The sequence below is a fragment of the Vipera ursinii genome, assembly GCF_947247035.1.
Source record: "Vipera ursinii genome assembly, chromosome: 10".
Taxonomy (NCBI): Eukaryota; Metazoa; Chordata; class Lepidosauria; order Squamata; family Viperidae; genus Vipera; species Vipera ursinii.
Genome location: NC_139520.1, coordinates 7,756,180 through 7,779,508, shown reverse-complemented (window position 1 = coordinate 7,779,508; position 23,329 = coordinate 7,756,180). Strand labels below are relative to the sequence as shown.

Sequence of the window (23,329 nt, the reverse complement as noted above, 5' to 3'; positions counted from 1 at the left end):
CTGCTCTCTGAGCTTGGTGGTTTTCTTGCAGACGTTTCATTACCAACCCAGGTAACATCATCAGTGCACTGAAAATGTTATCTAGGCTGGTAATCAAATGTCTGCAAGAAAACCACCAAGCTCAGAGACCACCGAGGACCCCTTATTTAGTTTTATTCCTACTTGGAAACAGCTTCTGGGATTTTTGTTTGAGTGGAATGAAAAGGTTTTAGGTTGTGATGATTAGAAAGATTTTCTCATTAACACTGCGAAGTGTAAACCGAAAGGTTGAAGCTGCAGTTTTTTGGATCTTACTGTACTGAAAAATGCAAGAAGTCAGTTTTCCCCTCTCTTCTCAGGTTTTCTTTCTCTTAGTTTTCTAAATGTTGGGGAAAAAAATCTGAAACTTCGATGTTATGTACGTTGACAGCAGCAAGATTACTCTATGCTCAGAAATGGAAGACTCCGTCAATTCCCACAACGGAGGAATGGTTACAACAACGGATGGAGCTAGCAGAGATGGCTAAACTGTCTGTCTTGGTTAAAATACAAATAATTTTATGACCACGTGGAAACCGCTTCTAGATTTTGGTGTTTGAGGTGGGCAAAAAAAAAATGAAATTTTGACTGCGGCCTTTACCAGTGAGATGGATTTGATGTTATGGAAATGGCTAATCTATATTATTTTGTAAAAAGGAAAAAGTTGAGGTTTGACGTTGATGCTCTATTGCTGTTCTGTACCAGCCTGCTACCGGCCCTGCAGAAAAGGCAGGGACAACCCCTTTACAAACGGCAAGAGGCTGGAATTATGCCTGCCAAATTTATAGCTACAAAAACAAACAAGACACGAACCAAGAAACAGGAGCTTTAAGAAACACGAACTATCCAAGCGGTTGCCTTCAGCAAACCAGCCCTCCCCACACATTCCCCTTATATAGAGTTCAGGGCATGGCTTCTCTCTGCCTCCTTCCAAGGTGCCCCATTGCCTTCCTCTGTTTACTCCTAATTGACTGCCTCCTGCGTCCTTGAACAGGGCCAGCTGTGGTCATCTTCATCCACGCTGTCAGGCTCACACAGCTGGGTCTCCGTGGTGACCAAGTGGGAGGGGCCTGGCTGAGGGCTCTCATCAGCAAGATCTTCAACCCCCTCAGCAAGGTCTTCAACACCCCCCTCCTCCTCCTCTGAGTCGTCCGACCCAACTGCCGAACCCACAGGCTGACCCTGAATCACAACAATTGCACCAAAAGAAGCCGGAAGTCAATGCTTCCCCCGCCTTTTTTTTCTCCCTTACCTCATTTCTCTACTCCCTTTTCCCTTCCTCATCTTTCCCGCTATTTACTTTGCATTTGGATTGCATCGTATATTATAAGCTAATAAAAATTGGTATGTATAAACAAGCAGCTAATAGCAAACTATTAAAGCCCTGTACTTTCAAAAACTAATAGAACATTAACTATATAAATAGAGATAAGGAGAACTTGAAAGAACTTATCCTGGCTTTTCCATCCAAGCAATCTCCAAATTTTGGCCTATTGATCATCTGGTTCACAAAAACAGATGTTATGACACTCGGGATTTGACCCGCCAAACTGCTAATCTTCTGATTGACAAGCTCAGCGTCCTAACCCACTGTATATCTATGTCTATTTTCAGGGTTCCAACATACTTCATTTCAAATATCTGCAATACAGGTAGTCCTCAACTTATGATCACATTTGAGCCCAAAATTTCTTTTGCTAAGCAAGGCAGTTGTTAAATGCGTTTTGCCCAATATTTTGTGCTCTTTCTTGATACAATTGTTAAGTGAATTGCTGCAGTGGTTAAGTTAGTTACACGATGGTTTAGTAAATCTGGCTTCTCCGTTGACTTTGCTTGTCAGAAGGTCACAAAACATGACCCCCAGGCCACTGTGGAATGGTCATAAATATGAATCAGTTGCCAAGTATCTGAATTTTGAACACGTGGCCATGGGGATGCTGCAACGGTTGTGTGAAAAACAGTTCTAAGTCACTTTTTTCAGTGTTATTGCAACTTCGAATGATCACTAAACAAACTGTTGTAAGTTGAGGGCTACCTGTAAACTTTTTCACAGCATTGTCTCTCATGGGGAGACTCCTATGCCATCACATGAAGTAACCAAAGAATAAGAAATTCACAGTACTAACCCATTCATGTTTAATTGAAGAAGGAAGTTCCACAGGATTTAACAGGAATTAAATATCACTAGAATGTGCTGTGAGTTATTGAATATGACTGAATTTCATTCTGAACTGAGCATGTAGGTACCACATGTGATGTTAATGGAAATGATGGCTCTGCTTGGGCAGCTTTTCTTTTCGCATCCCCAAAATCTTCTCATTCTGTAAAAATTCTCATTCTTCCAGGTCACGGTTGCCCCAGAGGTGCTTTTCCAAAAGGCATTTGGGCTTTCTTAGTTTTTCCCTTTGAAAACATCCCACTTCTCATCCATAAACGGAAGAAGCTTCTTGGATGAGAAGTGAAATGTTTTCAAGGGGAAAAAAACCCCAAGAAAGTCCAGTTGCCTCTTGGAAAAGCACCGTTGTGCAAATGAAGCAGGAACCATTGGCTGTTCCAGACTTTGTGACAATGAGTAGTGTTGTTCTTCGTTTCTATCTTAACTTTGGAAGCATCCGTCCTTGGCGCCGTTGTCAGAATCAAGTTCAGGGCAACATCATGTACATTCCTATAGTGTATACAAGGCTTTTGAGTAGCCCCATGCAAAGCAGCCTGCAGGAGCTGTTCCTTGATGAGGTTGGAGGCTTCAGCTCCAGGCGACAGGTTTGATTCACCTGTTCAAGCGGGATTTCCACTTCACTTGCCTTCCCTTGCCAGCTCTTCTTCACCTAGTTCAGAAGTTCAGAGTTAGGGCCAAACTCACAAATCCCCTTTGTATGAAATGCAAACATCTGAAATCATATTTATTAAATTGGTATACCATCCATCTCACTGTTTGGGGTCACTCTAGATCAGTGATGGCGAACCTTTTAGAGACGGAGTGCCCAAACTGCAACCCAAAACCCACTTATGTATCGTCAGGTGCCGGGTGGGCGTGGCCCATTGGGTGGGTGTGGCCCATTGGGTGGGTGTGGCCCATTGGGTAGGTGTGGCTGCAGTGGTAACGGCAGACTGGGTGGGACTAAAAAGTTCAATCCATCAATTCCAACTTTGCGAGATCTTTTTTTCCCAAGAAGTTGAAATTGATTGATTGAACCTTTTTTTTTGCACATGGCGGCGGAGGCCTAAAGCGAAAAGGTTTTATAAAACCCAGTTAAAGGCCTAGGGCTGGGGCGACAGTGCGCGTGCCCACAGAGAGGGCTCTGCGTGCCACCTGTGGCACGCGTGCCAAAGGTTCACCACCAAGGCTCTAGATCTAGGCTCAGGTCAAGCTCATGGTGATCCTTGAACCAAGAGAAGTAGCTATCAGGATCTCCATTGTCCACCTGGCGCCTTGCTGGCATCTCATACCATCAAAAGGGAAGGGAGGGGGGAGGCAATTGGGGCAACCCACACCTGTGTACCTAATGGTGGGAAATGGGGAGTGGGAGCTAACGTGAAGAAGACCAGAGCTGTCTGTACCACTTACACTGGGCATCTTCAAGCCCACTTGTCCTGGGTGTGAAATTCCAGCAGCTTAAACAACCCAGAGTTTCCCACATCGGGGTGGATCCTGGATTGGGTGGCAATGGACCAGACATTGCGGGGAAGGATGGGGAAATGTTGGGTTTGGCTCTTTGTACCAGTGAGCAGGAACTCCACTTTCCACCTCCCCTTCCTGCGACCAACAACTTTAGTTAAAGTTCTTTTCACTTCAATCAACTGGAGTCGAGAGTCTGCTTTCCTAAATGGTTGTTTTGGGGCAGGTCTGACAGCAGCATTTCATGATGTTGATCGACAATTTAAAATTGTCACACCTGGACTCCAGGATCCCTAGGGATGTCTGCCATCAGTCATTAATATGACGAAAGAGCAAAGCTAAAAATCAGTTGTCACCGAACGGGAAACCCTTACATTTTCTACTTCTTTGAAAACACGAAGCAAGTTCTCCCTCAGAATCCCACGAAGTTCTTCCTTGGTCCAACCTCTCTTCAGCAGTTCTTCAATTAAGTCTGGATATTTTGAAACATCTTCCAGTCCCTGAGGAAATCTGTCAGTCAAGACAGGAGCGGCACAATCTAAATGTCTATTTCTTAACAAAACCACAGCCAGATTAGGAACTAAGAAAATTCATTGTCAGCTTTTGCTACCAGTAAAATGGCTGCTCATGAGAGACTCACAAGCTTTTTATAAATCTATATTTTTGTAAAAAAAAAACCTGGGAAATTCCAAGAATTTCACCAATTGCACTGCTTGATATGTTTCTTTATGGAATAGTTTATTAGACCTAAATGTTTTTTAGAAAGATTAGACCAAATATGAAGGGTCCCTTCTGGGTAAAACTAGGCCATTTTTACAGAGGTTTAAAAATCTGCACAACATCTTTATACCGTGAAACTACCATCCAGTTAATGATTTTCTTGGAAAGTGTTGCAGCAAGGCTATAAGTAGCCCATATCTTTCCTGTGGGTGGCAAGGACAAAATATACTTTCCCGGATACAAAAAGCTATCAAAGCAGTAGGTGAATATTAATTCAAGACTGAAGATAAGATGTAGACGGTCACAGTCAATAATTGATTGTCATACATGTACAATCCTGCTTAGCTATTACTCATCGTTTATTCTGGAGAGTGCCAGCATGCACAAAGCTTGCTATTTAATTTGAGAAAGGACACCTCCTTAATAGGACAGCTAGGTGTCACAAGAACCTGATAACCAACAGAATGAAAGCTTTCTTCTATCAAACGGTCAGCTGGAATTTTGTAGCTTAGATCTGCTGGTCCTATTCTTTGCCTAAGTGGTCAAAGCTCTTTCCCAGCTTCACAGCCTATGTGAAATTAGGAGAGACCACTAGGCCAAACAGCCAATGCAAGGCAACCCACAGGCTCAGAAGGATGGGGAGAGGTCAGAACGCATCCCTTTGCACCTGCTTCCTAAAATGAGGCGCTCCTTGCTCATAATGGTCAGGCTAAACCAAGCAGACCCATCTACTTTGAAGTCCGAGGTTACAACATAAGTTGCTGCAACTGGTGGTAATGGAAATATGCATTAGGAAATGGTCAAGGCAAGCCAAATGACTCTCTGTGAAGGAAGGAAAAGATTTTTTTTTAGCTCATCTTTTTTATACCTTTGGAGTCCTTGGTGATCTCTGAGTTTGGTTGTCTGCCTGCAGACCTTCCATTACCCAATCATCATAAGTGCTAGTGTCATGGTTCTGACAAATGCAGTACTTCAAAGAACTTCAAGGCATTGTTTACCTTAAAGGATCTTTTAATATGGCACTTACATATTGGAAGACAAGATCTGAATTCTCCTCCCCTGAACGTATAGTATCAAGCACGATTCCCTCCCTTAATTAAACACCGTAAATCACATTCTCCAATCAGTTTAAAATGCAAACTTTCCCTCCTGTTTAACAACCGGCCAAATTCTTATCTTGTCTTATTACAAACAGTCTTGAGATACATTCTCCCTACTCCCCCCAGCGTCCACTAATTCTAGCTCTAAAAGTAATAAACGAGTTAAAGAAAGGCTACATCTCTCTATGTTTTCAAGCAAGAACATCGGATGTTAGCAGCATTGACAGCTAGCATCTGTAGGCTTTGCTCCCTGTTTATATATGTGTATAGTAGCTTGACCTGCCACCAGTGATGGAGTATGTATGTATGTATGTGGTTTTCTCCTTGCTTGATTGGGCTACCTGCTTGCTTAGGGTATTGTGTTCTCCTTAAACAAGGAAGTACCGCTCCCGCCAACACTGGCAGGACAAGCTACTGTATAGAAACAGAGAGCAAATATGCTACATAGTTGGGCAACGAAACATCTGCAAGCAAACTGTCAAGTTCGGAGAGCACCAAGGACCCCACTGAAGAAGCTTCCTGGATGAGAAGCAAATCGTCTTCAAGGAAAAACAAAGTCCAGTTGCCTTTTGAAAAAGCACGTTTGGGACAACCCTGACCTGGAGGATTGAGAATCTCCATAGATATCAAGGACTTCACAGTTCAACCTTGAGCTGCACATGTTTTTCTCTGATGGTATAACTTTGCTTAAAGAATCAAAGACACCACAGGGATTCTGAATTCTTTTGGGGACTGAAGATTTCAGTCAGCTTGGCAGCCTTGGAGGCAAAGTTTCCCAAAATGGAGGGCACCAGGAGAAAGCAATGTGTTTTTCAAGTGTCATTTCACTTAAATTAAATTAATTAAAAGGATATCCGTTAAATACAGCTAATATAATTTTCAAACTAAAAATATTAAATCTCTCTGGGCATGCTAAAAGTGGCAGTTTGGAGAACCTCTTTAAGGTTTCCATACATCCACACCCTCGTGAAATACATGACAACAATGTGCAAAAACGTTCAAATGTGAGCACTTTTGAATATGAAAAACTCCATTTTCTTTTCAAAAGAATTCTTTGGCTTTTGAACCGGGCCCCTTCAAATGTTGCTTGAGGTCTTTAGGGCTCAGAAAATGGGATTATTTTGAGTTCAAAACACTTCTCAAAGGACTGAAACAGCCTGTTTTGAATATGAAATACATTTCAAGCCCTAATAGTTTGAAATGGAAAAGTTTTGCACATCACCAAACAATAAGGTATCCACATACTAACCGTGAATTTCCATCATAGTCACCGCCAATTCCTATTGAAAATGAACCTGCAATTTCCTTTATGTGGTCAAAGTGATCTGGAATTTTTTTTCCATCAAAAAAAGAAGATGAGATAGCATCAGTACATAGCCAGGAGAAAGGGGAAATGCTTATAAGAGAGGACCAGGTAGAGCTGGAGGGCAGAGTAAAACACATCATCAGTTTAGACTTCATGGTAGCCCAGTGGTCAGAATGCAGTATTGCAGGCTAACTCACTACTCACTGCCAACAGTTCGATCCTAACCAGCTCAAGGCGGACTCAGCCTTCCCTCTTTTCCGAGATCGGTAAAATGAGGACCCAGATTGTTGGGGCAAATATACTGAATCTGTAAACCACTTAGAGAAGGCTGTAAAAGCACTATGAAGCGATATATAAGTCTAAGCGCTATCTCCATTTTCCCTGAAGTTTCCTTCCCCTACTGTAGGGATGATCTTGAGGAAGGAATTCAACACCTATTAGGTTAACCACTAGCTTAGCTCCAGAAGAGAGAAGGGAATGAGAAAGAAGCTCAAGATTGCCTCACCTTGATTCTTTTTGCTATAAGGGAGAGATAGAACCTCTGTCAGGCTTTCAAAGTTCTGTTATAAAACCCTTCAAAAAACAAACTGAGTTCCAATAATCCTGGTGGAGCCTGTTTCCTGAACTGGTCTATCTTGAAGGGCTGATAGCTAGAAAAGATGGTGGCCTTCTCTCCATGAGGTACTTTCAAAAAAGAGGACCACCCCAAATTTAATTCTCATTCTGTTTAGTCTACCCAACACAATGAACTGCATAATTTACCCAACTATGATGATGATAATGATGATGATGATGATGATGATGATGATGATGATGATGATGATAATAATAATAATAATAATAATAATAATAATAATAATAATAATAATAGAGTTGGAAAGCACCTTGAAGGTCTTCTAGTCCAACCCCCTGCTCAGACAGGAAACCCTATACCAATTCAGACAAAGCACTGTATATAAGTCTAAATGCTATTGCTGTTATGTTGCCACAAACAAGTCCAGTCCTCCTTGAATTTCATTGGCCTTAATCTAGTGCCAATTTGGTGCTGACCATTAGTGTACCAGATTCTTGTGTATAGGCTTGAATAAATCATTTCTGCAGCCAACTACACAAACGATCCTGATTCTTTGCACCTGACAATGCTTCATCCAAGTTCCCCCATTGACTTTACTTGTCAGAGACCAGCTGGGAAGGTCGTAAATGGTGATCACGTGGCTTCAGGATGCTGCAATTATTGTAAATACATATCAGTTGTTAAGTGCCCAAATTTTGGTCACATGACTCTGGAGATGGTGCAATGATCTTAGGCGCAAGGATTGGTTGTAAGTCACTTTTTTTGCTAAATGAACGGTTGTAAGTCAAGGACTACATGTACAATGTTTGCAAACCTGCAACAGTTGAGATGTTAACTGACTTATTTCCACAGGCCAAAAACTTCACAGGGAACGTCACCATTATAATTCCATGGTTCTCTTTCTAAAACAAGGGAAAAAATTAGTCAAATATCCAGTTCTGATGGCTGTGTCTCTCTTGATACCTATCAAGGCCCCCTGCCCCACCTCATTAGAGAAGTAAGCATGTTGCAAAGCAAACCACTTCTCTCTACCATACGGGTCTCCAAACGCGGCAACTTGTGGATTTCAGTTACAGGCAGACATGGGAATTGAAGTCCACAAGTCTTAAAGCTGCCAACTTTGGAGATCCCTGCTCTACCATCAGCCATCTTAGTAGGAATGCCTTTTAGTCTTGCATCAACCTTAAGCATTATCTAAAATTAGAAAGACCAAGTGGTTGGAACCCTATGTTTGGGTTGAAACCCAAGTGGTTGGAACCCAATGTAACCCATCGGGTTGTAACCTGAATTGTTGTAACCCAATATAACCCATTGGGTTGTAACCCAAGTGGTTGTAACCCAATGTAACCCACTGAGTTGTAACCCAAGTGGTTGTAACCCAATGTAACCCACTGAGTTGTAAACAATGTAATCCACCAAATGCAAATTAGGTGACCAGGAATAATGGGAGTCCAGGACATTAAAGGGTCTCTGGTTGAGGGAGACCTTCCTTTAGTGCACGATCTGGAAAACAAGACTCACAAGCTTTTGGAGAATGTCATCTGGAACATTCCTGGAGTGGCGGCAGATGTAATAGGCAGAAGAATGGCTGAAAATGACAGGTGCTCTGGATACCCTAAGAACAGCTTTTGCTGTCTCATGAGAGGTGTGAGATAGGTCTACCATCATCCCCAGGCGATTCATCTCCTTCACCACTTCCTGGAGAAAATACAGCAGTTATTGTGGTACACAGACACAGAGACACACTCGCCCACAAAGCTGGGACCCTGACCATCCTCCCCCAAATCACAGTAAAATGTTCATTTCTTGAGTGCTGTTCAAAGTTTTCTCCCAACTAACCAACACATCTCCAACTCAAGTCTTCCATTTTCTTGTTAGGAAGAAATTCTAAAGCCACTCAGCATGTTCAATCAAGATGGTCAAGATTGGCATCTTCTGCCAATCTGCCAATCTTCTTCTACAAGAAAAAATGCTGATGGAATCAACCATTTCTGGAGACTAGAAGGTTGGGGAAGACTGAGTTAGGATAAAGTTTGCTAAGGAATGTGGAAGAAATTGGAGAATCAATAATTGGCAAAAAGAGTGGAAGAAGAAAGATGCCAGAGAGAAGGAATAATTTATCTTTAACTCAATAGAGGTAAAGGTAAAGGTTCCCCCGCACATGCGTGCTAGTCGTTTCCGACTCTAGGGGCCGGTGCTCATCTCCCTTTCAAAGCCGAAGAGCCAGCGCTTGTCCGAGGACGTCTCCGTGGTCATGTGGCCGGCATGACTAGACGCCAAAGGCGCACGGAACGCTGTTACCGTCCCACTGTAGTGGTCCCTATTTTTCTACTTGCATTTTTACGTGCTTTCAAACTGCTAGGTTGGCAGAAGCTGGGACGAGTAACAGGCACTCACTCTGTTACACGGCACTCGGGATTCGACCCACCAAACTGTCGATCTTCTGATCGACAAGCTCAGCATCCTAACCCACTGAGCCACCACATCCCTAACTCAATAGAAGATTGGGCTTAACTTTTCTTCAAATAACAATGAAATAAATTGTAAGTCTGAAGACAGGAACTACTTCATATTAATGAGGTATTTTGGATCTCTTTTGGTTAAAGAGAAGAATAAAAAATGTTTCCTAGATATAAATGGAATGGGTACTCTGCTATGAATTCCAGGTAACTATGCAACCAATACCTCAAGAATGTATTTATTTCTCAATTAAAATTATTTACATCCTGCCTTTCAGGATATACAATCTCTCCAAGGAGACTTTCAGTTAATAAGAACAATTCTTTAAAGTAGGAGTGTCCAACCTTGGCAACTTTAAGACCTGTGGACTTCAACTCCCAGAATTCCCCAGCCAACCAACAAACCATCAAACAAATCAACTGGGATCACACTTTGCATATTATGCAAAGACCTAGTTCTCTGGAGAAAGCTTTGATGCTGGCATAGATGGAAGGAGAGAGGAAGGAGAGGACACCTGGCAGTAATGTGGTGATAGATGCACTGTTGGAAGTCTTGGAGACCAGATTATGGATAGATCTTCATGGAGAAGATCTATTTATATACTCTCTAAGACTCAACAACAACTTGATGGCATATACCACCACAATCACCATCATCGCCACAATCTTCATCATATTTAAATGGTGATTATGGTGGATTCTCATCAAGATACAAGAAATGACCCTTGTAGATTAATTCCCAGATCTCCCTTACATATGAGAACCTCAGATCTCACTATCAATTCAAGTCACTTCCCAAGTTTCACTTAGGAACTTTCTCTTACGATGCCAAAAGGAGTCAAGCCGTTAACATTAGGATAGAAATGGTATCTGCCTTTCGTTGAAGTTTCTGCCCTGAAAATAAACAAAAAAGAAGGACTTTTATTCAATGCAAGGTGAAAAGTTGAAAGGTATTCAAAGTAAAGGTATTCAAACCATCCAGTCAGAGCTGAAGAACCTTATTGGATGAGAAGCAAAACATCTTCAGAGTAAAACCAGAAAGTCCACTTGCCTCTTGGGGCAAGGGATCTAAGTCCAGCCCACCTTGAATTCTGTTGACTGTTATTTACCCTCAATTTGCTTTGAGCATTAGTAATTCTATTGCTACCAGCCTCCTCTCCGTTGAGGACTTCTATGTTGCACGAGCAAAAAAGAGGGCTGTGAAAATATCTACAGACCCCTCACATCCTGGACGTAAACTGTTTCAACTTCTTCACTCAAGATGATGCTATAGGGCAGACATGTCAAACTCCTGACATCATGTGACATTGCGCAACGTATCGGCACTCTTTTTCCATTGCCAGCAATGGGATGGGTGCAGCTTCTGCATGATGCATCTGGCCCGCGGGCCGGCACACCCCTGCTATAGGGCTATGCACGTCAAAACAACCAGATACAAGGACAGTTTTTTCCATTTCTTTCGGAAAGGAAAAATAGAATGAAATCCACCAATGTAAATGTAATCAATTGTTGAGAAAACTGTCACCAGTAAGAATATCTAGAACTTGGGGGGGGGGGGGCAGAAATAAACTGAAATAAGGACTGTAACAGGATTTATGATAAGGCAACTAAGATGACTAATAAGAAATATTATATTAATATGATTTTTTTCCAGGAATATTGGAAAAACTATATACTTAACTGTTATTTATCAGAATAGTGAGAATTGTATTAATCTATTGTTTGCAAAGAAGGATACTTTGGGGAAAGGGGAAATCAACTAAAATTAACATATGGAATATAGATTATAGAAATCAATTGTTAAAGATTGTTTTACAAATGTTACCCAGACAACACACTGTTTACTAATTATTGAGTGATCTATATTGTGTTAAAAAAACTCAATAAAATATATACCTCCCAGGCCATCACTCCCCCAAACACTGTCAAATTATCTAGTAGGGCCTATTATTCTCCTTATCTTTCCTATTATCTACCTCCTTATCTACTTATGACTATAACTTTGTTACTTGTATCTTATGATTTATATTGTTTTGTTTAGTATCCTAGTATGATTCAAGTTTTTTTGCTTATTTAGTATCTTATGACTTATGACTAAATGTTGTATCTTATGATTTATGATGAATGTATTTTTATGATGATCATGATCATGATTTATCATCTGTTGCTTGTATATACACTTGTATGTACACTGGGAGCTTATGCCTCGGAGACAAATTCCTTGTGTATCCAATCACACTTGGCCAATAAAGAATTCTATTCTATTCCATTCCATTATTCTATTCTATTCTATTCTATTCTATTCTATTCTATTCTATTCTATTCTATTCTATTCTATTCTATTCTATTCTATTCTATTCTATTCTATTCTATTCTAATTCTATTCTATTTTCTATTCCATTCCATTCCATTCCATTCTTTCGTAATTCTATTCTATTCCATTCCATTCCATTCCGATTCTTGTAGAGAGCTTTAGCATACAATAAATTCATATAATCCTTTGAACTGCCTGGACTTCCTGATTTCCCAGTCTTGACCAAAGACTGGCCATATGTCCCATTTTTCAGTGCCATTCTAATTTCAAATGGCCACTAAAAAAATGTTTGCAAGTCAAGGATTACCTGCAATTCATTTTCTTAAACTACACATACACGCCATATTATCTAAAGCAACTGTGGCTGCTGTCATAACAATCCAGAGTCTCTGAGAGAAAATTTGTTTGTTGGTTACCAGGGAGTGTTGCAAGTGTGGGTCAAAGTCATGTACCGAGCACCCAGCTCATAGAACATCCTCAAGGTGGCCAGACTGCCGTCAATGGAATGGCCACCTTCAATGCCGATCAAGCAGGCGATCTTATTGTTGCTGAGATTCTCTATGCCTGGAATTGAAACAGAAAGAGAGCCCTCTAATTAAAAAGAAAGACAGAGCATCAGAGGAAACCTACAGTTTAGAGCAGGTGTGTCCAACTTTGACAACTTTAAGACTTGTGGACGTCAACTCCCAGAATTTCACAGCCAAGTCAGTCTACAGACAATCTGTGGCTAACCCAGACATGTGTTAAGTGAGTTTTTTGCCCCATTTTACGACCTTCCTTGCCACAGCTGTTAAGCGAATGCCTGCAGTTGTTAAGTTAGCAACACGGTTGTTAAGTGAATCTGGCTTTCCCCCATTGACTTTGCTTGTCAGAAAGTTGCAAACGAGATCATGTGACCCCGGGGGACACAGCAACCATCATAAATATGAACCACTTCTTGGACACCCGAATGCAATTCACACAACCACGGAGATGCTGCAACGGTTATAAGTATGAAAAATTCTCATAGGTCACTTTGTTCAGTGTTGCTGTAACTTAGAATAGTCACTGAGCAAGCTGTTCTAAGTTGAGGACTACCTGTATAAAAACTAGCACAACAATTTCAGCCTTGATTGGAACATAAGACTGCATTAGAGGATGTTCATCACCCCTGGAATTTCAACACATCACATGGACAAGGAGCATAGGTAGAGTTGCTCTCCCTATCTATTCAACTGTCCCCAAAGTGCTTTTTCAAGAGGCAGCTGGACTTCCTTGTTTTTCTTTGAAGACGTTTCACTTCTCATCCAAGAAGCTTCTTCAGCTTTGACTGGATGGTGGGGAATGGAAGGATTTATACCCCTTGCAGACAGCCGGTCATTTGTCTTGGCCTTGACTTATGACCATTCAGTCAGCAATCATTTGAAGTTGTGATGGCCGCGAACAAATGCTGATTACGGTCAGTTCTCAGACTTTGGCTACTCCAGTATCCCTGCAGTCATGTGATTACCCCCCCACAGTTGCACTTTGTAACTGCGTCCTTTAGAAATGGAAAATCCAGTCTCCATTATCATCATAAGTCAAGGACTACCTGTATGTTGCTTCTCCTTCTGTTTACCCTTTTCAATAGTCTGCATTCTAGCTCAGATGAATAAATCCATCCAGTATGCTCCACAGCCACAATAACTAAGGGTTGTTGTGATTTCCACCCCACAGTTTTTCTCCTAAAGAAAAGGCAAGCAACTGTGGTTCAAGACCCTTACATCCATACTCAGCCTTCTGTTGCAGCTCTTTGCAAGGCTTAGCACCTTTAAAATTAAGGATATAATGTTAATCTCCTCTAAATGAAAATTGTACGCTATAATTTTCGGCTGCACATGTTCCTTCCTTCCAGACACAGGGAGGTTTTTAGAAAAATATTGCCTGTCCTTGTTCTAAAGTTTTCTTTTGATATTCCTCAGAACCTACAGATACTCCCCCCCCCCCCGGTAAATAGATCCATTTTAATGATTAACTGAAGGGATTGTAGAAGAACAAGATTGCTAAGTATTTCTAAGCTTACAGATAAACGTATCTTTATGCTGTTATGTCAATTAGGTTGTTTCTCATGAAAACAGGAAAATGATGCATGTTTCCTATCTCTTATACTTTCGTCTAACGTTTCTTTCATTGAGCAAGTGAAACAAAATTTACCCTCTGAAGATGTCAGCAGTTCCAGTTCTTCATAGTCTTCACACATCCGTTTGACAACATCAATTTGTTCTAGTGTCAAACGTACAGCATCTTTGTTCTGTGCACCGCAGAGAACATATACTGACCAAAACTGCAAAAATTTAGAAAATAGAAAGAGGGATGAGTATAAGCTATATTTGCCACCTTGAGTTATTTATAAAAATCATAAAGGCAGGCTAAAAAAATCTAATAAACAGGTAAAATAAAGGTGGCAACTGCTATATCAGTTCAATGAAGTACTTCAATCCTTGTATTATGTGAAACATCATTTATTTTTCACCACTGCTCTCACCATTGTTGACCAACCTCCATTCTGGCATGTATCTTAGCCCCTAGTTTTTCCTTGGGACTCAGGTAGCACTTACCTGCACCCCAACATGGCCAGCCTGGAGCTTCTCAATGTTTGTGTTGGTGGTGCTGAGTTTCCTCAAGTCAATTGTGCTTAGCTTGTTCTGGTATAACCATCTTAATTTCAAGGGCAGATCGTTGTGTCTGAAAGATAGGACAGGAGAATTAGAACAATGAATCAGTGGAATGGAACAATTAATCAGTGGAACAACCTGCCTCCAGAAGTTGTTCCAACACTGGAGGTGCTCCAACACTGGAAGTTTTAAAGAAGAGACTGGACAACCATTTGTCTGAAATGGTATAGGGTTTCCTGCCTGAGTATTCTATTCTATTCTATTCTATTCTATTCTATTCTATTCTATTCTATTCTATTCTATTCTATTCTATTCTATTCTACAATCTATTCCTATTCCTATTCTATTCTATTCTAATTATTCTATTCTATTCTATTCTATTCTATTCTATTCTACAATCTACTCTACTCTACTCTACTCTACTCTACTCTACTCTATTCTACAATCTATTCCTATTCTATTCTACTCTACTCTACTCTACTCTACTCTACTCTACTCTACTCCTATTCTATTCTATTCTATTCTATTCTATTCTATTCTATTCTATTCTATTCTATTCTATTCTATTCTATTCTATTCTATTCTATTCTCTGCTTGGTGGGCAGGAACTGGGGCAAGGAATGGGAGCTCACCCCGTTGTGTGGTGCTGGGGTCTCGAACCCCGGTTGCCAGCTTTCCAGATGACAAGCCCAGCATCTTAACCACTGAGCTGCAGCACACACACCCTCATCAGAATAGGATTCTAGTCAAATCATAGCTTTGCTGTTTTACGTCTGCAAGGAAGGAGACCCACATACCCGTCTATTAGCCGAGATGCCGCCATGAGGTCAAGAACTTCAGTTCTCAAGGATTCATTAGTTGCTCTGGATCCCAGAATGTCAAAAAGCAGAAAGAGTAGCCCCACAAGCACCACCATCACTGGATCCCAAGGAAGTCCACAAGCTAAATGAGATGCCTCTAAATTTTTTTCCCCCTTGGATAAAAAAGGAGCACTGTTTTCGAGGAGACTCTTCAGGGAAAGGGTTTCAAATCCAGTGAAAAGAGGTAAACGGTCTCTGAAAATCTTTACTCAATCAGCCTGCTGTTGACGAAGGAAGAAAAAGAGGAGACGTAATGGGGATACTCTCACGCTGCATTAAAAAAAACCAATATATGTGTCTCTCAGGCTTTTCAACACCGAGAGTTCATATCCCAAATAACATTACATAGTAACCTCTGAGAATCTCTCTCACATAGAAAATATGCACTCACGTCTTCCCAAAACTTTGCCAGAATAGATTCTTCTTACTGAAGACCAGATGTTCCTCTGGGCAGCACTAATATTTACAACATACAAACTGCATAGGCACCAGACCCAACAAAATGTCAAGGAAAGACATTTTAATTTTCATACATTCGAAGCCAGGATTGGTCGAGCATAGGAAGAAATGTGTTTTGGTTTATTTTTTTTCCCCCAATCCCGCCCATGCACAAACGTGTATAAAGATTAGGGCTAACAAAAGAATTTGCTGACCAAAAAAAAAAAAGTTCTTTCTTCTTAAAAGAGAAGGCAACGCTTTCTTCCGTCTGCAGTATCCAAGGCAAGTTTTCTTTCATCGTGTAATTTATTAAGATCCCCATCTCAGAAATTCCCAGCTGTGCGATTGCTGAGAATTCTGTGCATCAAAATCCACATAGACTAAATGGTTCCTTTCGTGACCATTCAAAGTTACAACATCCCTGGAAAAAAAACATGACCATTTTTCACACTTATGACCGTTGCAGCATTCCCCTTGGTCATGGGATCAAAATTCGGATGCTTTGCAACTGGTTCGCATTTATGACAACCGCAGTGTCCAACGGGGTCCGCTTTGTGACCTTCTGACTAGCAAAGTCAATGGGGAAGCCAGATTCACTTAACAACCATGTTAGTAACTTAACAACTGCAGCAATTCACTTTACAACTAGAGCTAGAAAGGTCGTAAAATGGGGCAAAACTCACTGAACAAAAGTTTCGCTTAGCAACATAAATTTTTTGGGTTCAATTGTGGTCGTAAGTCCAGAACTAACTGCATCTGAAAGCTCACGAGGCTGAGGAAGCTTTGCTTTTTAGAGGCAATCCAGACTTTCCCTAGCTGGAGTGAATTCTGTTGGGAAGCCAAAAATGGGAGGATTTCTTCAATGGATTCAGAGGATATTTATGTTTAGAAAGTTAGATTTAAAAACAATGCAAAGTAAGAATCAGAAACAAGCTTAGAATCCTTAAGAGTTCTAACATCCTGCAATGCTAGCTAAATGTAATGGAGGACAAGAAGCAATACAAACACCCAAGCAACAAAAATAGTTAAGAAAAACAGATTATGCAGCATGACTAAAATCTATAAAAGGAAAAGAGGGGGTGGGTGGGTGTGTTTAAATCATTTTGCTGTGCCATTAAATATGGATTTCCTCAGAAGGCCTTTGCAGAGTTTTGGTAAGGTGACTGGGCCTCCAACGTATATGTTAAACAATCATTTTTTTCTAGAGGATTTTCCTGACCCTAGTTCTTCTGCAGGGTTTTAATTCACACCAGAGTCTCCCACATTCATTGTCATGTCTCTCAGCCATCTTCAATCTGTCCTCCAATTATGTTTGCGATTACATTTCCCAGAACTGTGTCAACAAACATCTGAAGGGCAGAAGGCTGGAGAAAGCTGCTACAATTCCTTGAAAGCACATCACACAAGGTTCATCTAAAACTTATTTCTGAACAGAAGATTGTATTATAGACACAGAGAAGACGGGGTGACTGGAAGTTGAGAAATGCATAAAACTAATTGTGTGAATGAGATCCATGTACCTCTTTCAGACATTTAAAGAGATACTACAGGAAAACCTGAACAAATGGCAAATTTGGAGGATAGAGGGACAAAATCCCTCTTGAGCCGTTATTTGCAATTCAGTGGAGCGTCCCAATGCACCACAAAGGTTTGCATAGTAAAAGCTGTGGTTTTCTAGTAGTAACGCCTGGCTGTGGGAGTTGGACCATAAGGAAGGCTGAGTGTCAGAAGAATTGATGCTTTGCAATTACGGTAATGGAGAAGACTCTGGAGAGACCCTTGGAGATCAAATCAAAAGACCCTGATGTTGGGGAAGATGGAAGGCAAAAGAAGGGGACAGCAGAGGATGAGATGGGTAGATAGTGTCCTTGATGCAATGAAGGTAAATTTGGGCAAACTCCGGCTGACACAGAAGGACGGGGGAGGAGGCTACGGTCCATGGAGTTGCAAAGGGTCAGACACAGCTTAGTGACTGAACAACAATCCCAAACAATACATGTGAGAAAGGAAAGGGGCTTCGGCTGTGTCTGTGGAGGTTCTCAGTTATCCAGGACCAAGGTGCTTTTTCAAGAGGCAACTGGACTTTCTTTGCTTTTCCTTGAAGACGTTTCGCTTCTCATCCAAGAAGCTTCTTCAGTTCTGACCTAACGACTGAACATGTGCAAACTTTCAACCTCGCTTTCAAAGATTTGGCAGTTTGCAACCAGAAAAGCAGCTCTCCGATTTCCCTTGGTTTAGCTTGGTTAAAACCTGCACAGGAATTGCTTTAATCATAATAATGCAATATCTGCTACTTGGCTACAGGTTGTCCCTTGACTTACAACTGTTCGTGTAGAGACTTTTCGGAGTTACAACAACACTGAAAAGAGTGACTTATGACTGGGCCTTGCCCGTACGACCATCTCAGCTTCTCCACTGTCACGTGACCAAAGTTTGGGTGATTGTCAACCAGGATGTATTTACAACATCCCTGGGGGCAGGTGATCACCCTCTGCAACCATCCCATTTGGCTTCCGACAAGCAAAGACAATGGGGGAGAGCTGGATTCGCTTGATGGCCACGTGATTCACTTAACAATTGCAGTGATTCACTTAACAACCCTGGCAAGATGGTCATAAAGTCGGGCACATGCTTAGCAATGGAAATTCTGATCCCAATTGTGATTGCAAATCGAGGACTACCTGTATGCACAGGATGCATAGATGAGCAGGTGTTCAACCACTAATCTGCTTGATGGATTCTGGTAAGACAGGATATAATTGAGACACATGATATTTATATAAAAACAAGGGACTCTCATGACACTGTTAAATCCAAGGTTAACGTGGCATAAACGTCAGCTGAAATACTGTAGACATTGGCTCATAAAAACCTGCATTGTGATAAATGAGCTAGTGTTTTGAGCATCACAAAACTTTCTGTTGTGCTTTTTTTTTTTACAAAGGCTGCAAATGTCATGTTTTCTTAGGCATCTATTTGGAACAGGTGATTTATTGTTTGGAAAAGTGACCTTTTCTATCAATCAAAGGAGGCAGCAATACGTTTTACTGTTGCAGAGATGTTTGTGATATTCTGCAATAATATTTGGAACTGATTATATTAGAGGAGTAATTTATTATATTACAGGAGTAATTTATTGCTAAACCAGGGACTATTGATAAGTATAAAATATAAGATATTTTTTTTCTTTTCAGTTTGTATTTTTAGAATGAGGTGGTCTCTTTTATAATTTGGGTTAAGGTGTTGTTGTTTTTTAGATTAAATATTATTATACTAATTGTGCCTGCATAAAATTTTTGGAAAAAGAAAAATTGAAGTGAATGTGCATAAAAACTGGAAAAATACACTAGGGATATTTTTCCGTCTCTGCTCGGTTTCTGTTAATGGAAAACCTGGAAAACTCAGAAGGATCTACACTAGCCATGTCAATCTGATGCGTCAAACGCACAAAGGATTCTTGTAATGCTTTCAGCATACGCATTATAGCATAGGAACTTCCTTAAAAGGCAATATAGTCCATTAATTCATCAGTGTTGCACATCACCAGAAACAAATAAGACTGTCCTTAATAGGAATTGTTGGAGGTGCCTATGACAAAAGCTTCCACTGGGCTAAAAGCTGGAAACATTTTCTCAATCTTGAATGAAATTCTTCCCGGTTTTCCCTTCAAGCCTGCCTTCCATTTTCTGTCCTAGAATCAGAACTGCCATCTGCTCTGTTTAAGGAACATATCTGGGGTTTGGGGACTCTTCCAAAACCCAAACAAATAAAAAAGCTCTTTCAAAATAATAAAAAAGAGGCTAAATCGTACAATGAATGTTTTGAGAGATCTAAATATGTCTAATCTAATGAAGAGAAAGACTAGGGGAGACACGACAGCAATATTCTAATACTTGAGAGGCTGTCAAAGAGAAAAGGGAGTTGACTTATTCTTCAAGCACCCGAAGACAGGACAAGAAGTAATGTGTGAAATATCATTTAAAGAGAGACTCAACATAGAACTAAGGAGAAATTGCCTGACAGTGAGAACAATTAATCAATGGAAACTCTTGCCTCCAGAAGTTGTGGATGCTCCATCACTGGAGGTTTTAAATGATAATGATAATAATGATAATAATAGTAATAATAATAATAATAGAAGGGACCTTGGAGGTCATCTAGTCCAACCCCCTGCTCAGGCAGGAAACCCTATACCACTTCAGACAAATGGCTGTCCAGTCTCTTCTTAAAAACTTCCACTGTTGGAGCATTCACCACCTCTGGAGGCAGGTTGTTCCACTGGTTAGTTGTTCTAACTGTCAGGAAGTTTCTCCTTAGTTCCAGGTTGCTTCTCTCCTTGACTAGTTTCCATCCGTTGCTTCTTGTCCTGCTTTCAGGTGCTTTGGAAAATTGCTGGACTCCCTCTTCTTTGTGGCAGCCTCTGAGATATTGGAACACTGCTAACATGTCCAATGTCTTTTAAGAAGACATTGGACAGCCATTTGTCTGGATTGATATCTCCCCTCAAGCAGTAGGTTGGACTAGAAGACCTCCAAGGTCCCTTCCAACTCTATTATTCAATGTTCTAAAATCCCACCCCTCACTAGGGCTGCATATATTCAATACAGAGTTCCTTTATCCATGCAGAATAAGAAACCAACATTTCCTGGAAAAAGTCATTCTATGCTTAGTATTCATTCTCTCCAGAATACTTTTTTTCCACATAGAAAAATGAATGTCAAAGATTGAGGAGTTTTTTTTTTATGGGGCCAGGCCTTCCTCTCCTCAGCTCTGACCCCTGAAATCATCTGCCTTACTTTTGATAGTGCTTGATCTACTAGATTTGGGTCAGCTTTCTATCCTTCCTACACTGAAATTCTAAAACGATGACCTGTAGACCAGAGGTCCCCAACCTTTTGGGCACCAAGGATCGGTTCCGTGGAGAAACTTTTTTTCCACAAACCGGAGGGTGGGTGGTTTTGTGTCCTGCCTGCATCCCGTGGATGGGGCTTTGCTTGTTTCTGTGGACCGGTTGCTGGCATGCCACGGCCCGGTATTGGTCCATGGACCGGGAGTTGGGGACTCCTGCTGTAGATGATTCATTAGGTTCTCCAAGACAGATACATCAATAGAGCACAACAGAGCATAGTTCCTACCTTCAGAAGATCCCATTGGCTCTTCACAGCATCTCCAACACAGATCAGTGAATGGGAAGTGCTCTCCTATTTCTGAAATCCAGCCATACCATTTGAACATGTCTACGTAATCAAAATGTAGATCCCTAATGCTTGCGGTAAGTCATCCAGGAGTCTACCCACTGGCCTGATCTACTTCCTGACCGCTTCCGTTTTCCATCACACAAAACAGAGGACTCCTTACAGAATTAGTCATTCTTTTGGCTCCATGCTTAATTTGTTCATCTGTCCTACAGTATGGGAATTTAGGATGTGGTTCATATCTTTCTCTCTGGTGTTTCTCAGCAGTGGCTGATCTCCAGGTCCTCCCAAACATTGATGCATGGGTAGCACCACCCACAAAATGCACATTTTCCTTTCCCACACACACAGAAGGGGAAAAGCTCAGGGTTTGTATCTTACCAAACTGCAACAGTCATTGTCAGCATCACCACGATGCACAACGCAAGCTGAACGCACGGGGTTTTTGAAGGAGCAGCATGTGATCATGAGAACAGATGATGGGCTGGTGATTACGAGGGAGTTCCCCAATTTCTCTACTATCTGGTTCCTCACACTTCAGCTCACCAGAAAAGGAGAAGTAGTAAGATAGTGTTCGATGGCAAGGTGATTATTTTACTATCTTAATAAAAACAGAGAAATGATATCGAAAGGGCATGCGAGGGCAGAAGGAGGAATCTGCAATTGAATCTCTCTCTCTCTCTCTCTCTCTCTCTGTGTGTGTGTGTGTGTGTGTGTATGTGTGTGTGTTTACAAAAGCACATTTTTCCTTCTAATTAGTCCACTGGATATTGGCAGGGTTGAGGAGACACAAAGGCATTCCTACTCTGACAATGTTGATCGTGTGACCATGGGGATGCCACAATGATGAAAAATGGTCATAAGTCACTTTTTCAGTGCCTTTGTAACTTCAGGCGGACACTAAGTGAACTTTTGTAAACTGAGGACTACCTTTCCCTCTTTCTATGTACCCTCATGGAGGAAGAGGTTGAAATCCAGAAAGCGGGTTCTCAAGCTTCAATCTCCAGATGTTTGGGAGACCAGCAATTAGTGGTAGCAGCAGGGAAGAGTCATATCGATCAGTCTTTCTGTTACATCTACAAAGATTAAAAGTACAATGCGTTTCCTGATTTTGCATACAGCTGAAAGTCAGCAGTGTGTCAATAGCAGAGAATTTTGGTACTTTCAGTGTTGAAATATGGAGTTCTTGGTGCTCTCTGAAGTTGGATGTTTTCTTGAAGAATGCAGGGTCTACATTCGTGGCATTCATTTTCCCTCCCAGTTTAGAGTTGCGTCTAAAGGAATGGATTCAGTGGCCAAGAGATTACACTTACCTAATTTCCTTAGAAGAGCAGAATTCAGTTCTGTATTTCTTTAAAAAAAACACAGTCGCAACAGAAATCCTTAACAAAAGGTACTAAGGTAGAAAGTCTAAACAAGTATTTGTCCATTATTACCTTTAATAGGTCAGTTTTTGTCCCTTTCAAGATACGGCTATCTTCTTCAATCTAAGGCCGCCTACAAGCAAAGTCTTGCTTTGTTTTACATCTGGGACTTCAATGGAATTGCAGAGAAGGTTGTGTCACTTGCCTACATACCTTTAACAATTAATCCACGTAGGCGGGACCTTCCCCCCCCCCCGGCAAGTTATCTGCCTAATTCTTCCCCTTCTCATTTATTTATGCTAGTTTGGAAATAAGTCAAATAAAACAAGGATAAAACTAGAATTACATGTAGCCCCCAATGTACGGCCACAGTTAAGCCCAATATTTCTGTTGCAAAGTGAATTTTGCTTCATCTTATGACTTTTCTTTCCACAGTTGTTAAGTGAATCACTGCAGTTGTCAAGTTAGTAACCCGGTTGTTAAGCGAAATCTGCCTTCCCCATTGACTTTCGCTTGTTGGAAGGTGATCCCATGACCCCAGAACAATGCATAACCATCATAAATATGAGTCAGTTGCCAAGCATTCAGTTTTGATCACATGACCAGGGGGATGCCGCAATGGTCGTAAGTGTGAAAAACGGTCATAAGTCACTTTTTTCAATGCCGAGTGGTAACTTTGAATGGTCACCAAATCGGCGGTTGTAAGTCAACGAGGACCTGTAGAAGCAGAGC

The 23,329-nt window shown here is 41.1% G+C and overlaps 1 protein-coding gene across 2 annotated transcripts; it reads right to left on the bottom strand.

Annotated features, from left to right (window-relative positions):
* Positions 1-2,137: 2,137 nt before the first annotated feature.
* Positions 2,138-21,671, bottom strand: LOC310645092 (dipeptidase 2-like). 2 transcript variants are annotated; one of them, XM_083370525.1, is made up of 11 exons: positions 21,615-21,671; positions 15,538-15,821; positions 14,684-14,810; positions 14,280-14,409; positions 12,524-12,671; positions 10,618-10,687; positions 8,856-9,032; positions 8,149-8,236; positions 6,704-6,779; positions 4,009-4,144; positions 2,138-2,843 (listed from the first exon to the last, which is right to left on the bottom strand). In XM_083370525.1, the coding sequence occupies exons 2-11, from the start codon at positions 15,654-15,656 to the stop codon at positions 2,661-2,663; spliced, it is 1,254 nt and encodes a 417-aa protein (XP_083226651.1). In that variant the 5' UTR covers positions 15,657-15,821; positions 21,615-21,671; the 3' UTR covers positions 2,138-2,660. The 2 variants fall into 2 exon arrangements, with proteins under 2 accessions (XP_083226651.1, XP_083226652.1); XM_083370526.1 differs by lacking the exon at positions 21,615-21,671 and adding an exon at positions 21,174-21,484.
* Positions 21,672-23,329: the final 1,658 nt, after the last annotated feature.

Bases quoted from the DNA above. Each gene is read 5' to 3' on its own strand.
- LOC310645092 (XM_083370525.1), bottom strand. From the start codon at position 15,656: ATGGTGGTGCTTGTGGGGCTACTCTTTCTGCTTTTTGACATTCTGGGA. The intron at 10,688-12,523 runs GTAACCAACAAA...GTTTATTTTCAG, and splicing joins CACACTTGCAACACTCCCTG to GGCAGAAACTTCAACGAAAG. The intron at 9,033-10,617 runs GTAAGAGAAAGT...TATTTTCTCCAG, and splicing joins GCTTGACTCCTTTTGGCATC to GAAGTGGTGAAGGAGATGAA.